General features: G+C 41.5%; 1 protein-coding gene across 4 annotated transcripts in view; it reads right to left on the minus strand.

The window, feature by feature from the left end:
• Nucleotides 1-15271, minus strand: part of POC1A (POC1 centriolar protein A) — a 48574-nt gene that overhangs the window by 14235 nt on the left and 19068 nt on the right. For all 4 annotated transcript variants that reach the window (XM_017819977.1, XM_017819976.1, XM_017819975.1 and 1 more), the window contains 2 exons: nt 13589-13657; nt 10522-10617 (listed from right to left, as the gene is read on the minus strand). In XM_017819977.1, the coding sequence (XP_017675466.1) occupies nt 10522-10617; nt 13589-13657 (165 nt within the window). The remainder of the gene's footprint in view (nt 1-10521; nt 10618-13588; nt 13658-15271) is intronic.

A 15271-nucleotide genomic window follows, 5' to 3' on the forward strand; every position in this document is an offset into this window, starting at 1 on the left:
GTCAGGTGGTCCCTCACCATGTCAAGTTGCAGCCAGGGGCAGAGCTGTCAGATGCCACATTGCTCAGCTCACAGGCTATGTGCCACCTCCACAAAAAGCCAAGCAAGCCACCTCCAGCAAGGCCACGTGGGCTCCTGAAGGTACTCACAGGTGGCAGAACCCCCAAGAACAGAAGTGTATCTACTATTAAAACCAGAGGCATTAAAATATGGCTGTCCCATTTCAAATATCACTTCTTGAAAGATTCCTTTCTGCCCATCATCATCATCATCATCCAGATAACCGTAGCTACAGCCTTCAGCACTGAGGTCCTGAGTTAGTGCATCTGTCTCAACCAGTGACACAGCCAGCCAGTAAATAAACTGTGTCAGTGTGTCACTGCAGTGACTTCCACAAGGGAGGCTTTCAACTGACCAAGGGCTTTGAATATTCAGTTCTAAGAACAAGCACACCCTGCCTAACCACCCCCCCCCAGCAGGTACAAAAGCCAAGTATCCAACACCCACACCTACAGAAGAACTTTGAGTCACTGCCCACAAACAGGCAGAGAAACTGAAGTGTTAAACTTCACAGTTTAACAAAAGAGGGGAAAGTTTGGAAACTTTCCTTTAACAGCCAGACTACAACCTGTACCTACTAGTACCTAAAGGCACTCGAAAGGAAGTGTGCACCCAGTTGAGGAATAATCAAATTGCCCCCAGACAAAAACATTTTCAAATTTTGTAAAAGCAGATTAAATCAGCTCCTGTCCCTAAGAATGAAGAAGAAAACCCTTACAGATCAAACTACTGCCACCCTTCTCCTAATGGCAATGTGTATCATGTGCTGAGCCAGCCATCGGTGATTTAAATTCTAACAGATTTAGAAAAACATTGCAAAAATAGAGAATTGTGTCAGTCTCAGTACCAAGGAACATCATGACTACAGGGAGAGATGCCTGTGCTCTCATCTGACTCACCTGCAAGGTAAAGTGCCAGCTGAATGCTGGGGACAGGCACCAGGAACAATGACACTGCTGCAGAGGTTTAATTTATTTTAGTCAGAGTTCAAGTGCGCAATTCATTTGGCACAACCAAACAAATGTATTTGCCATTAAATATCTTATTACAACATCTGCATATTAAGCCCTGGGAGTAGAGCAAGGAGCAGCTGAACATTAAAGGAAGAATAGATGAGCAGTTTCTGAATACAATACAGCTCTCAGTGACAAAGGGAAAACAGAAGTGATTTATTTATAGCAACCACTTAAAGACAGCACAGTGCAACTACTTGGGGGAAGGGGAAAATTAATCAGCCTTCATTCCAGAGGTCTCTTACTGAGCCTCTTACAAAAATTGTTCTGGCTAAACAGCATTCTGGCCAGGAATTACAGTGCTGATGGGGGGGCAGGGGGAAAGTTTTAACTACACAACACATGTGCATCTGTAGTGAACCGGCTGGGACAACTAAAAAAATGACATTTTGCTTTTTAAATTGTGATAGTTAGAAGATATATTGATACAATAACTTCCTCCCTGAATTTTACACCTACTAATAAAGTGTAGGATTCTTACAATTCAATCCAGAGGAAATACTTCTTTTCCCTTCTCCTCACCTTTTTCCACTGGACGGGAAGAACCAAGTGATGCAAGGGGGGTAGGTTCAGCTCTACCTTTAAGTCTCTTTAAATCAATTTTCACATTGCTTTGGGGGTTTTGTCTTTGTGCTTTTTAAGGGAATATGATGTAGTCTAGACTTGATTTTCAAGTATTTAGAAAGACAGCATTCCCTTTAACCAACACATACATCCAATGTATTTAATTCAACACAGACATTCAATGTATTAAAACTCAGTAAGTGCAATTAAATTCACTATCTTAGCTGAAAAAATTCTCCTAAAAGCAGAAAAATCCCAAAGGTGGTGTACACTGTTCATTTGGACCCCAATCCTACTAATCCAAAAGAAGACAGAAATACCATTAAAAGTCTTCTATTTCAAAGAGTCATTTTCACCACAGGTAAAGTGATATTTTAAATGTGTTCTCCAAGAGCAACAGTGACATCCAGTGGAAGCATTTTAGCTTCAAGGTAAGTTCCACAGGAAGGTCAGATGGAGTACACACACCGTGCTAGACTGGAGGGCTCATGAAAAGCTGAGAGGTAGCCTCAGTCCTCCCTGCTACCTACAAAATATCATGGACTGAACACAGCTCTGTGAGCACAAGCTCATTCCCCTAACCTGGAAAAGGATCCCCTCCTCAAGGCAACACTGATATTTCTGGAGTGATCACATTCTTCAAGACTTGCACATTACTCCACATCTACTGTCCAAACCAGCAGAGGGTAACAACCATAAATAGGATACAAGTTAAATTAGCTCTGTGAAACAATTTATGGGACCATTCACTTCTTATTTCAGGATTCAAGTTGCGATTACAAAGGGAACTGGGGAGGGAGAGAGAGAGAGAGAAAAAAAAAAGATGTGAAAAGAACATCACTTCCCTTTTATTTTTGCTTCAGACAAAAGGAATGTTGGGTTTGATATGCCAGAGGCCAGAAATTATTCATACAGAACCCTCCTCCCTATTGGTGCTACTAAGAATACCAAGTTAAGCCACTAAAATTTGGCACCTCTACCATAACAGCCATGTTTTGCCATAAACCTATAAACACAAAGCTTCTGATAACCTCAAGAAGAACTAGAGGCAATAGGTACATCTCAAATCTCTTTAAATTCCAAGGCACTCTTGTGCCAATGGCTAAGTGATCCACTGGCAGAGGCAGCTGGATGAAGCAGGTTTGTGTATTTTAAGGGAAGCAGCATCACAGCATTGAGCTCTGCTGACCAAAACACCCAGAAGAAACAGGGGAAACAGCTAATGGCAAGCTAAGGTACTCAAACATGCACAAAACCTGCTTGTCCCTACAGAGAAGGCTGCACTTGGACTGAAACTTGCACTGCAGAAATACCAGCATCCTATCTCCACAAGTGATACTGTTGGGCAGCCTCCAGCCCTCCCCCTGCTCCTGCCTGCCAGCAGGGGAAAGCTGTTCCCCTCCCATGTTTCAGTGACCTCGCTCTGTGGTTCGCTGTCAGACCAGTTAACTTACCTCCACAGTCTGAGAGTGTCACCTTTAAATCAGGACAGACATTAGTACCATGGTTTTGGAGGTAACTTCAGGTAACAAGCATCTCTGCAGGCTGCTAAACACATCCGAGCTGTGCTGTCCATGCTTCCCAGTCAGTTCACACTGAATGTCACTACATGTACCATGGCACCAGCTGGCTGTGAGCCAGCCAAGAGCAGGCTTGTTGTTTTTCATACTCTCATCTCTGTTTTATACAAAAAGTAGAAAGATTTCCAAGGAGAAGTAGCACTGGAAGGAACAGGAGCTGCAGTTCCTGATAAGCTCTGGCAGAGAGGATCGCCACAACCCAAAAACTGTAAGGAACGTAACTCTTAACAAAGCTTGGGCTTCCAAATGATTAGTAATTAATGCAATACTACAGTAATTAACAGTCTTACTAAAAAAAAAAAGTGATAACAGGAACTAATCTTCAATAGTCAGCCCCTTTCCAATTTGAGTTACATTTTAAATGGCTAAAAAGCCCTTCACAAACATTGAGGAAACACGGGAAAGTTTTGCATGTATTACATTTCCAAAAGCACAAATGGCATTGCTGTGATGAGTGAAAACAGGGAACGGTGATGCCAAACATGGCAAGCCCAGTGAAAGAGAGCATGGACAGGTAAAATTTGATGACTACCAACTGTTATAAAAAAATTGAAAAATAAAGTAGGTTTGTATTTCTCAAGAAGAAAAAGCTAAGGACAGCCTTCAACATTTTAGATTTGTATTTTCCCACTCTGCTTAGGCATTTTACCTCCCTTAGCCAATTTCCCCCCCCCCTCAGTCCTAGTGTTTTCTTAGGAGATAAGAAGAGGTCTTCCAGAACTCAGTATGGAATAATTAAGCTTTGTTGTACAGGTGATCCTCAACTATCTATTCTAACATTGCTCCTGGAAAAATAACAGCACCAAAAATCTCAAATGAACAGTTTTGTGTGGAAACAAGGCTCTAGAGGAACAAAAAGATAAATATGAAAACTATTCGTAAGAAATTTCACCAAGAATTGAACTACTGCTCCCCCATCCTGTTTTCTTGGGGAAAAACTCCCAAGAAAAAGCAGCCAAACACCAAAATAAAGTGTTTACCCAGCTACAGGTTCTCTTATACCAAAAGCATCAGTCTCCAAGGCAAGAAGCAGAACACACACAGTGATCTCCTGAAAAAGGGAAAACAGCTTCCAGCTGATTCCCTTAATCAGAATAATTTGCCTCTTTCCAGTGAAATAGGAATGAATATACTGTGTAACATACCTATCATGTGCATACCTACATTTGTTACTTATGTATAAAAATGCATGCTATGTACATATACACATGTAACCATGTGCAGACACATACTATTATAACACACCCATTTGTTATTACTCTTGCTTGAGTTTGGATTTTAGCAGAAAAGTTTGAGATCTTAGAAACTTTTCTGTACAGCTTGAGCTATCTTCATCCATCTCAAAGCTGACACAGAATAGCAGCCCAGAAAAAAAAATAAATCTTGCCTCTGCCTCTTCTCTTTGAATTATGACTCAAGCATTAAAACAAGTCACATACAGCAGCAACCTAAGTGGGAGAATTTACATTAATTAGCCTGGGATGCTGAACTTAAAAGGCAATTTTTATTCTGACCAATAATGACTTGTCAGGACTCGCCTTATTGTTCCAGAGTCTAAGAACAAATCTATTCACTGTAAGATGACAGAAATTAAAAGCTGATCCTCTTATTTCTGCAAGAAATCTTGTCAAACCAGAACACAAGGGAAAACAGTTGTAGCAGCACAGCTGCTCCCATCCACTACCAGGCAAAGCTGCTGCAGGTTGTTGCAGCCATTCAGAGCTCCTTAGAAAGCCAAGCTGAGGGTGCTTATGTTCTGCCTTTTCCTCTCTCTCATGTTCTTCATCAAGCCATCCTGTCACTACAGGCCCTTGTAAAAAGTCCCTCTCCAGCTTTCTTATAGACCCTTTAGGTACTGGAAGGCTGCTCCAAGATCTCCCCAGATCCTTCTCTTCTCCAGACTGAACAATCCCAAAGAAGAGGTGCTCCAGCCCTCTGATCCATCACTGTGGCCTCCTCTGGACTTGCTCCAACAGATTCACTGTCCTTCTTCCCCAGAGCTGGACGCAGCACTACAGGTGGGGTCTCACCTGAGCAGAGTAGAAGGGCAGAATCCCCTCCCTTGCCCTGCTCCTCACTCTGCTTTTGACATGTTTGGCTTTCTGGGCTGCAAGTGCACATGCCAGGCCATGTCAACCAGCATCCTCAAGTCTTCCTCTGCTCCTGTTTAATCTCTGTCTTCTTGCAAAACCATTACAAGGCCATGTCTTGCAACAGTAAGTGGGTTTCCTTCAGTGAAAGGATGGGTAACCATCCACAACCACCCTGCTTGAGAGGACATGGGGAAAGCTCCTGAGCATCCTGTGATCAATCTTAGTAAGAGCAGTGAAAACATCTTGAGCACTCATTATACTGCTGTTCTGATAAGCAAATAAATCTACCTACCTATTCCAGGAGGAAGACAACCATGCACCAGATTAAAGCTTCCTGGAGTGGGAATGCTCAGGAAAGTGAGGTGACAGCAGATCAGGAAAAATAGTAATTTGCAGACCACATGTATGCTGAAAGGTTGGAGCCATGCTGTTGAATACAGGATTCCTCCCTTACAATGCTTAAAAATAAATAAATAGAAAGGGGTGGAGGAGGTGCAAATGACAACACACATTCACATCCAATTGCAAAGAGCTGCAGCTCTATGGAATGAAACTGATTCCCAGGAGGGAATTTCACAGCAATTAAAAAAGAAAAAAAAAAAGTACAAAAGGATTCATAAGTATTAACGGATGCCAAAATTAGACATAGTTACCAGTTTGGAAGCCAAAAGGTCAAAAAAAAGAGGCACATCTGGCCTGTGAGTAATTCAGGAGGAATTTGTTTACACAAGGACAGTGGCTGACAGAGTGAACTGCTGCAGTCAGCACGGAGACCACGGGCTGAGCACAGCAGGCACCCGAGGTCACCAAACAAACGGAACCAGCAGAGGAGGGAGGTGGAGTCAGCTCTGGACACTCAGTTATAGGACTCAGACAACTTTATAATCAGATCACGTTTTTTGGAATTAGTCTCCAACACTATTCAACAGGACTAAAATACCATTGAAGAAATAAGTACAGTCCAATGCCTGGAGAAAGTTCTAAATCCAGCAGAGTAGAAAGAGGCCTAAATTTCTGTCTTAACTGAAAGACACATTTGAAGAGTCACAGGACTTGTTTCAAAGTCCTTTCTGCTGAAGTGCTGCTTTTCCCAAGCTTCCCTTTGGGAAGGTCTGCTATGCTTACAAACATGATATCTCCACAGTTGAGTGCCACTGAACTTCATAGCAGCTACAGATATTTAAAACATTTGTGCTCCTGAATTTCAGAAGAGCAGAAAGACTTCTTGGCAAGAGAGTGTCAAAGGACAGCTCTGCAACTCTGCCCATGTCTCCCACACAGCCCTACCAAAGGACTGCCTGTTTTTGAGTCTGCCTGCACATCCACTCATGTGAGCAGGTCTCAGAGTCCTATCAGGAGCTGTAAACTAGGCTACATAAGTTCTCTGGTTGCAGAATGTACAACTGCAGCGGAAGGAGAAACACTTCCCCATCACCTGTAAGCTTATGTTCTGCTGTACCAGGTACCTCTCTCGACAGGATACTGTTAGTTGAGATAACAGACCACCCACAATCCTTGCAGCCTGTACATTTCACTCCTTTTGGACATGTGAAGCCCCTGCTCCTCCTGTTCAAGACAGCTTTGCTTCTGAGGTACTCCAACACAAACAAGCTTTAAGGTATTTTTCTTTAGAAAGCTATATGCAGAGGCTGAGGCCAAAGTCTCCTCATCAGCCTCCTCCTTTGCAAAATAATATTTTGCACAGAGTTACAACATGCCTCCACAAACAAACACAGGTTTGTGTTTAAACTTGAGCAAAGAATCTCTACATCAATGAATATTTCCTATTTTCCATAATATTGCATGGAAAAACTGTTTACCCACTTAACTTATACGATGTTTTTATTCATAATTTTCAGAGTCCAAGTTTAGATGAACACACAAGCACTTTCTAACTGTCCATGTGACATCAAACTTTCAGCATTTGCTTGTGACACTTGACCATACACAGCCTTCCTGGAACTGGTCAACAATAGCAGCAAATCTGTGGTGTAATGAAATAAGTGTTCTTGCACACTCACATCAGCTGTAACTGCACAAACAAAGCTTTCCTTGTATTTGTAAAAAAAAAAAAAAAAAATCCACCACCAAACCCCAAAATACAACACATTATCTGCCCTCCCTGGAAAAAATAAATTGTATGATGAATGTTTTCAAAACATTTCAGAACAGTGAACACGTCCTTTGATCTGATCCTACACAACTCCTCATACAGACAGACCCGAATACTCACAGTTACTGACCCCAGACAGGCATAAGATCCCATATTTTTGAGAATACATGCAAAATCCACACACCTCTCATTCTGACTTCCCTCACCACTCAATATTGCAGCATTAAGTATGAATTTACTCTTACCCTTTAGATTCTAGATCAAAGCAAGCATGAATCAAAGCAAGCATGCTCACGGGATCAAGACACAGGACTGCAAGATGTGATTTCTTCCCATCAGCTTCACACCACACACATCAGGAGAGCTTGCCCTGAACCTTGGTTTTCAAGGTGATTATGCAATACTTAATAGCAACAACTGTTAGCTTATCATTTAAGAGTAAGCATTCATTGCAGAGGTACTAGTGATCTAACATTTACAGTCTCACACCTATGCTAACATGTTTATAATTCACTTCTGACAGCTTTAGTGTTCTATCACACTCTCATGTCTGTGCTTTTACACCACAGTCATGACTGCAAATCCTGCTCACTGTGACCTTCCCTTTCATTTGCATTATTCCTTGCAGGGATCAGTTTTACTTTCAAAGGAAGCTGCATCTCCCAAGCCTCATATATTTACAGCAAACAGAAGCAGGTGGGCAGAGCAACTTTGAAGTTTACATCTGTTGTTACAAACACATCCAATACCCTGATTCACACTGAACTTGAACCAACTGCCTCAGAAACCAGCATCTTCTAAAGGCTCCAGTCTCCCTCTTCCTATGGAAGTGAAAATTGATTTTGAGCAAGTTTGTTTTCAAGCTCACCAACCCCAACAGTATTTCATTACTCTTATCCCACAGGTTATTTAGGATTGTTTTTTCTTCCTATTCATCTTGATGACAAACTAGTTTTGATGTCTGTGTTCAGTTATTTCTTCTTGCATCTAAGTCAGACCCTCCCAAGGAGAAACCAGTTACTGCATTGTTTTCATTTGTATCTGTTCTTTCACAAGGCCTAACAAAAATTATACAGCTACACAAAAGCATAAGCTCTCCTTGGAAAAATATTCTTTTGGACTTCAGGATGAACACAGATCCAAGATGCCTTGAGAATAGTGTTCATATATTTTAGGGACGTAAAAACCAAATAATAACCTATATGCCTATTTTAAATATAGTCACACCCTGAAATGTTTGCAAAATCTCAGGATTATTCAATAGGCAGAATCCTGGCACACTAACACAGGAGTAGAGAAAGAAGGAACAACTTCACTTTTGATTGAAGGAAAAGGTGACCTTGGCATGAAATCAAGATCTGCAGGTGGCAGTGTCAAAGTCTGAATTTGATGGGAAAAATAACCATCTCAGCTACACAAACCCCACCAAAATAAGTAATTCATTATTAAAAAAAAGCAAGCATTTGGCTCAAAACAAGAAAGAAATTAACATACAGTGAAGTTTAAGTCTTGCATTGAGGGTACTCTTAACGAGCCCAGCATGATGTATTTCTAAAAGACACAAGTCATAGCATTCACTTGAAAGAAAAGAGTAGAACTGCCATGAATGGACAAGTTATTACAGAGCCAAGACTTTCATGCTCAGGTTATATCTAAATAGCAAACCAAGGCGTTTTCAGAGATATCAGCTTCTTTTTAACAGCAAGGAACATTTCAGATAATTCTAAATTTAATCTTAACCTAGGGTATTCAAAACAAGCTCTCAGAGGACATTGTTTATTCTTCCCCTTCTAACTTTAGCAATTGTAACTGCCCTTAATAGAAGGATATTAAGTAGTAGCCATATTTTGCAGCTCCCATGCTGCATGCCCAAGCCAAAGACTGCATTTGGGTGGCAGTTCAAAATACTCCTTTGAAGTAATTTAGGTCCCCAAACCAAAGTGTGTCTCTGCCACATGACTCAGAAGGGATTCATTTTGCCCTCTGCAAAAACACAGTACCTGGCCCAAACCAACATATTACACCCCACAGAACACCCTGTGCCCTGTTTCCCACAGCTCAGAGCAAACCCTTGTCAGCCACCACCACAAGACATGGATTTGTCTGTCAGTAGCACACAAACAGCTGGTCCCAGCACCATTTATTGGATGTTTTGCCAGGTAAACCCTCTTTCACAAGGGAATGGTTTTGTTAGAGGGACAGATGTTCAGGGTGGTTAGTCATTGTTCAAGGGATTTGCTCAGTAGCTCCCTTAAATGGACATCCTAAGAGGTTTTATAATGAAGAACTAAGTTTTAGAAGAGATCAGACATTTTCTTCCTTTCCTTAAATTACTACTGGATAATATGCCCTGGCACAGGGAAGGATAAACTTACCATCTGCCATTAGCCAACACCTTGTCTACATTATTTAACCCACTCACTGGAATGTTACAAACCGAAACTAGTGGTTTTTTCCCCAGAAAGGTTTTCTTTGTCTCTGCTGTATTTCACACCAGAATTACACTACACCATATTTTAAATTAAAGCAGATAGAGTTCAAAGTTACACCAGTTCAATAGGCTAATAAACAAAGAGGTCATTGGACTGATAGTTTCATAGCCTGCATAGCTTTAGAGTTAGAACACTGGAGGGGAGGAAAAGGAAGAAGTCAGATTTAGCCAAAACCAGCCAAGGATCAATAAGTACTATCATGTCCTCCTTCCTTCTGTGACTGCTTTCTCCCATCCTCTCCCACTCACCTTGCACTAACCAACCTCTGGTTTTGTTTGCTTTCTTTAGCAGCTTCAGCTGTTCCTCACATCTGCTTTTTTTGTGAACTATCATTCAAGCCTACCGTGGATTCTTAAACAGAGGCTGTTAATAAAAAAACACATCCATACATGCACTAAGCTTATGTCCCTTTTAAAATCATTATAGATAACTTTCCTATAAAGAACAGTTAAACAAAGCAAACAATACAAGTTAAAAACAGATATCCTCCAGCTCAAATAAATACCAAGTAAAGATGGTTCTACAGTTCAATCACCTGAGTCAGACACTTTCAAGCTGCAGAGTGTTCTGAGAAGGAACTCTACACCATTACTGCACGCTGACCTACCCCAGTGTGATGGGACCCATCCACAGTACTGCAAGACTTCTGTGTTTTCAGTGCATCACCATAATCTGCATCAAAGTTGGTCTTCCACACCATCACCTGCAGAAGAAAATTGACTCCATCAAAATTTTCTATCGAAGTTTGCTTAAGGGACAATTTTGTTAACACATCAGAGAAGAGTTTACCTAGGAAAGCTTTGCCATGGATTAAATTAAGGATGTTGTTTGTAAATATGCTACTGAATACAGACATAGCTTGACTGAGTTCTCAATGGGTAAGTGACCTCTTCCAACATTCTTTGGGTCAAGAACATCACGAAACTAGAATGACCTAGAAAACTTCAAAGCAACATGCAGAATACAGCATTAAGCCCACAAATATTTTAAAATATCATGCTTGGCATTATAACACTTATCAGCCACACCACAAACAACTAGTCACTCATTTATCATGAGACTCTTTCAGAGGAAGAGTTAGTACTGAGACTAGCATTACAGATCTTGAGCTAGTTTGTCAACTCAATACCAAATTTAAATTCTACTTACAGCTCCCTGCTCTCCATAACACAGTACTGGTTTCAGAAGAGAGGCCTCTAACACATAAATCACTTCAACACAACACAAGCAAATTTATGGAGTAAAACCCTTAGCAGTGTCCCTACAAGTCTAAAGAAGTTCAAGAGCAATCAATCAGCTATTTGAGAGGTCTAAAAGACACCCAAGAACCCAGGCAGCTCATCTTGGTTATCAGAAACATCAGTGTTTATTCTTCACTTGCAAATTTTCATCCCTGCTTCACATGAAAGCATTTTTCTTTTGCAGTTGCATGGTTAACCAATGAGGCCACTCCATTGTGTAACAGGACAAAAAAGTGATGCTCTTTTATTGTCTAGATTATACAATCTATATTAATTGTATACATTGCCTCTTCACAGCTACCAAAGGTGCTATTACAGCAAAGATGGGCACTGCCACTTCGTCTGACCTGGGGATTAAGACCAATGCAACACAGCTCAGTGAAGACTGGTGACAGAAAAATGGATCCTTGCTCACACCACTACTTTGGGTTGAAGTCAGTCCATGTCTTCAACTCACACTGTTAAAACCAGCACATATTTGCAGCACAGGCTCATTTAACAGTCCTGTTTGCAGTTCAGTAATTAAGTATGTTTTTTTGGAGAGGCTACCTGTCTAAACTACCACACAAAAAAAATCCTTTTTGACCTGCAGAGATGCTCCTGATAATTATTTGTTGTATTTCTCTTTGATTCAGAAAGCCAGAATTCAACAAGGTCCATTCCACTGAAAAAGCTTCTTGCATGTACACACTGCCAATTTAGGGCTAATTCTGTTTTTAATATATATATATTTATTTATTTTAAGGTAAAGTTCTTTCTCCATGCACAAAAGGAAGAACTGCCTGCATTTTCAGATACAAATCCAAAAGGAGAGAGGCAGTTCCTTCATGGGAGCCAAGAATAGGAGAGCCAAGAGCCACCCTTCCCAATACATGCATCCAAAACCACAAACTCGAGCTCCAGTGGCAAGGGCTGCCAAAGAAGTTTGTTAGGACCCCTTGCCATGAACATACCTGTATAAAGCACCCTGCCAGGGAGGCACTGCCAGTCAGTGTTTCAGGTTTAACACCACCAGGTGATACTTTGCAATGAGCATTACTTTGGCTTGCAGAAATGCCAACCACAGAAGAGACAAAGGAGCTGACAAAACACAAGCCTTTCAAAAGAATCTGCTTTACACAACAAAGAAAGGTAGGCTAATACATCCTTTTAAGCTCAAAATGAAACAAATAATGAGTCAGCTTCTTGGCTATGCCTAGAAATGGAAGATAAATAAAATTTCTTAAGTTTTCTATTGAAAATAAGTAATAATGAAGTGCAGCTTCCAGCTATATCAGGGCTTTTATTAAGGAAGAGAGAAACAACAGCAAACAGGCATTATTTATTTCTTGTGTTAGATAAGCACTTCAAGAGCAAACCTTTATCTAGTGACCTCAATATAATTCTGTAAGACAAAAACCAGGATGAATCTCTTCAAAACAGCCTGTTTAAAGCCTTTAATAAGAAGTGGTCTTAAAGAGACAGGATGACAACCTATGCCACCTATCCCAGCAAATTTAGAAAACAGAGTTAAAATGCAGCAGCTCACGGAACTGGCATGAGCTACAACCCTGGGATTATTGGTTTCCTTCTCAAGAGCACACAACTGAAAACATGGTCCAGACACACAGGGTGTATTTTTGCCTTTCCCCACTGACAATGGAAAACAAACCCCAGCAGCTTTTAAAGACATGTGTGTCTGGATCATAACTCAGAACCAGAAGTAAAAGGAAGGGATCTCCCCTCCTGCCCCATCCACAAAACTCTTTACTGGCAGTACAAGACACCCAGGCTTTCATCACTGTGCACATATCAAGGTCAGCAGAGAAAAGCCCAATTCTGACCTAAAAAGCTGTGAAACTGCAGCACTAGCACAGCTCTGCACCAGGCTCCCATTAAGAAAGAGGCTGCAGGAGATATTCATGTCTGATCAGACTCAAACCCACTTGGTCTCAGTCACTGGAGATGGCTTAGCCACAGCATCTCCAATAAGACTGAGGACAAACCCATGGGAGAAGGAGAGCATTAGGAATGTCAAATACAGAGCACTGTAGATTAGTGGAGCCTGGAAGAGTGTTCAGGGGGAAGCATCCCTGCCTGCCTTGTCCTTATGCCTGTGTCTCAGATCTAGCCAGTGGCAGATCAGGAGACAATCCATCAGCACAGCCTTATATTCAAAGTACCTCATCACAGCCATTTGTACACCCTCCTGACCTATTCCCCAGCAGCAGGTGCCTCAGAAAGGCATGGAACAAGGGCCATATATAGGGCAATATTTCCTCTGTTGTACATACTCACTCCCACAGAATCCAGCTGAAACACTTCCTCAGTGAGAAAAGACTATGTTTAATATCTCTCACTCTTTTTAATATTTGTTCTCTCTTTGAAAGCAGTAAGATGCCAAGAAACAGTAACAACAAGGCACAAAACAATCAAACTAAATGAATCAGATACCTGTTCATCAGACCCTCCAGAAGCAAATAAGTCTCCAGATCTTGAAAATGCTACACAGGTGGCTGGGCCCTGCAAACACATTTATAAGATAGGTTTAAAAAAACATGAAAGAAAACGAAGTGTTATAAAGTTCCATTCATTGCAGCTTTACAGGGTATTTCTCATTTGACATTCAGCAAACTAAAGGCAAAATTTGGGAAGCTCTTTCTTACCTGTCAGGTAAATGGGCCACTATTAAGATGCTAAGCTTGCTGGCAACCTAGCATTTCCCACACTTTTGCCCCCAATTTAAGATACCCACTTTTCAATATCCATGGCATTAAAACAGAGACAGGAACAAAACCATTTTTACAGAGTCAGGCTTTTCCTTGTTCCCCTCAAACATTCCATACAAACTCCTCATTGCAGAAGACCCAATGCTTAAAGCTCTTGCTTTCTGCACCATGACATTAACTTCAAAACATGCTTGACCAGTTATCAACCACAGCAATCAACTTGCACCAATTAATTAGGCCAATGCTACAAGCATTTTAAGTCAAGAAATCTGTCCAAGGAAGGACAGATGTTTCAAACCAAGCAGGCACCTGCAGCAGACAAGCACTCCTTACAATACCATCATTTGTCATTTTTAAGCTGCAGCCTAATGATCCATGCAGGTTTGTGTTAGTTGCAAGGGTTTTTACTGAAGAATAGAAGGTTGGCTTAAACTGCTTTTCTCCTAGCAGTTTTACAGAAGAGATGCCAGAGTTGATGCATCCAGGATCATCTTCCCACAGCACATGCACCCACATTCTGAAGAAGCCTCGTGCATGAAACAGTTCTGAGAGACTTCAAATGCTGCCGAGTGCTACAGTGCTGCCTGAGCAGCAGCACACATGTCACACCACACACCTGGTTCAATGTGTTTCAACCTCCCAGCAAGCACACAGGAGGGTGCACGTGGGAAGGATGAGGCAGGTTAAACAGAGCTGGGAAATGGTTACGTGTGTTCAAGCACAGGCACAACAGACAAATTGTTCTGCTCAGAATAAACAGCCGAGAATCCAGATCGTGGAGTTCTGTGTCAGCTGCTCAGCACATTCCCTTGCAGAACATCCTAAGGCAAGAGCCTTTTCCCCAGCTGAAATGGGCAGAGGCAGGAATGAGAACTTCCTATGGCATCGACAAGCCGGGGGGACTGACGGGGGGAAACACCAAAAACTAAAAACACAAACAAAAAAGTCACAACAACCCCCAGAAAACTCCACCACACCATCATACACCTCCTCAGAAGAAGAGGTATCCTCTTTCAAGTAAGATCATGTATCTCAGAACACAAGGAAGAAGCTTCTCCCCACTCTGTATCAAGTTGCAAGGAGAGACCATTCTATTAGGAGTCCACATCTTCCCAATGGGCATCACATGGAAATGTCACATCCAGTTTGTTTCTGATTTCCCTCCTTTCTCTCCTTTGTTACAGAGAACTTACTGTTATAAATCCTGAAAGTAAACAAATACCCAAAGATTGCATCAAGCAGCCAGCTCTCACTGCAACCTGTGCCCCACGGTCCTGTGGGATTCCAAACATGCTGGCACGAGGTTATGCCAGCAAAACTAGACCTTGATGTGGTCACTCCCAGTGTGAAGAGTTTTAGTTTCCTTAAAACACATTAAGGTATTTCCATGTTATCATTTCACCTGCAG

The sequence above is a fragment of the Lepidothrix coronata genome, unplaced genomic scaffold (assembly GCF_001604755.1).
Source record: "Lepidothrix coronata isolate B3197 unplaced genomic scaffold, Lepidothrix_coronata-1.0 Scaffold78, whole genome shotgun sequence".
Classification (NCBI taxonomy): Eukaryota; Metazoa; Chordata; class Aves; order Passeriformes; family Pipridae; genus Lepidothrix; species Lepidothrix coronata.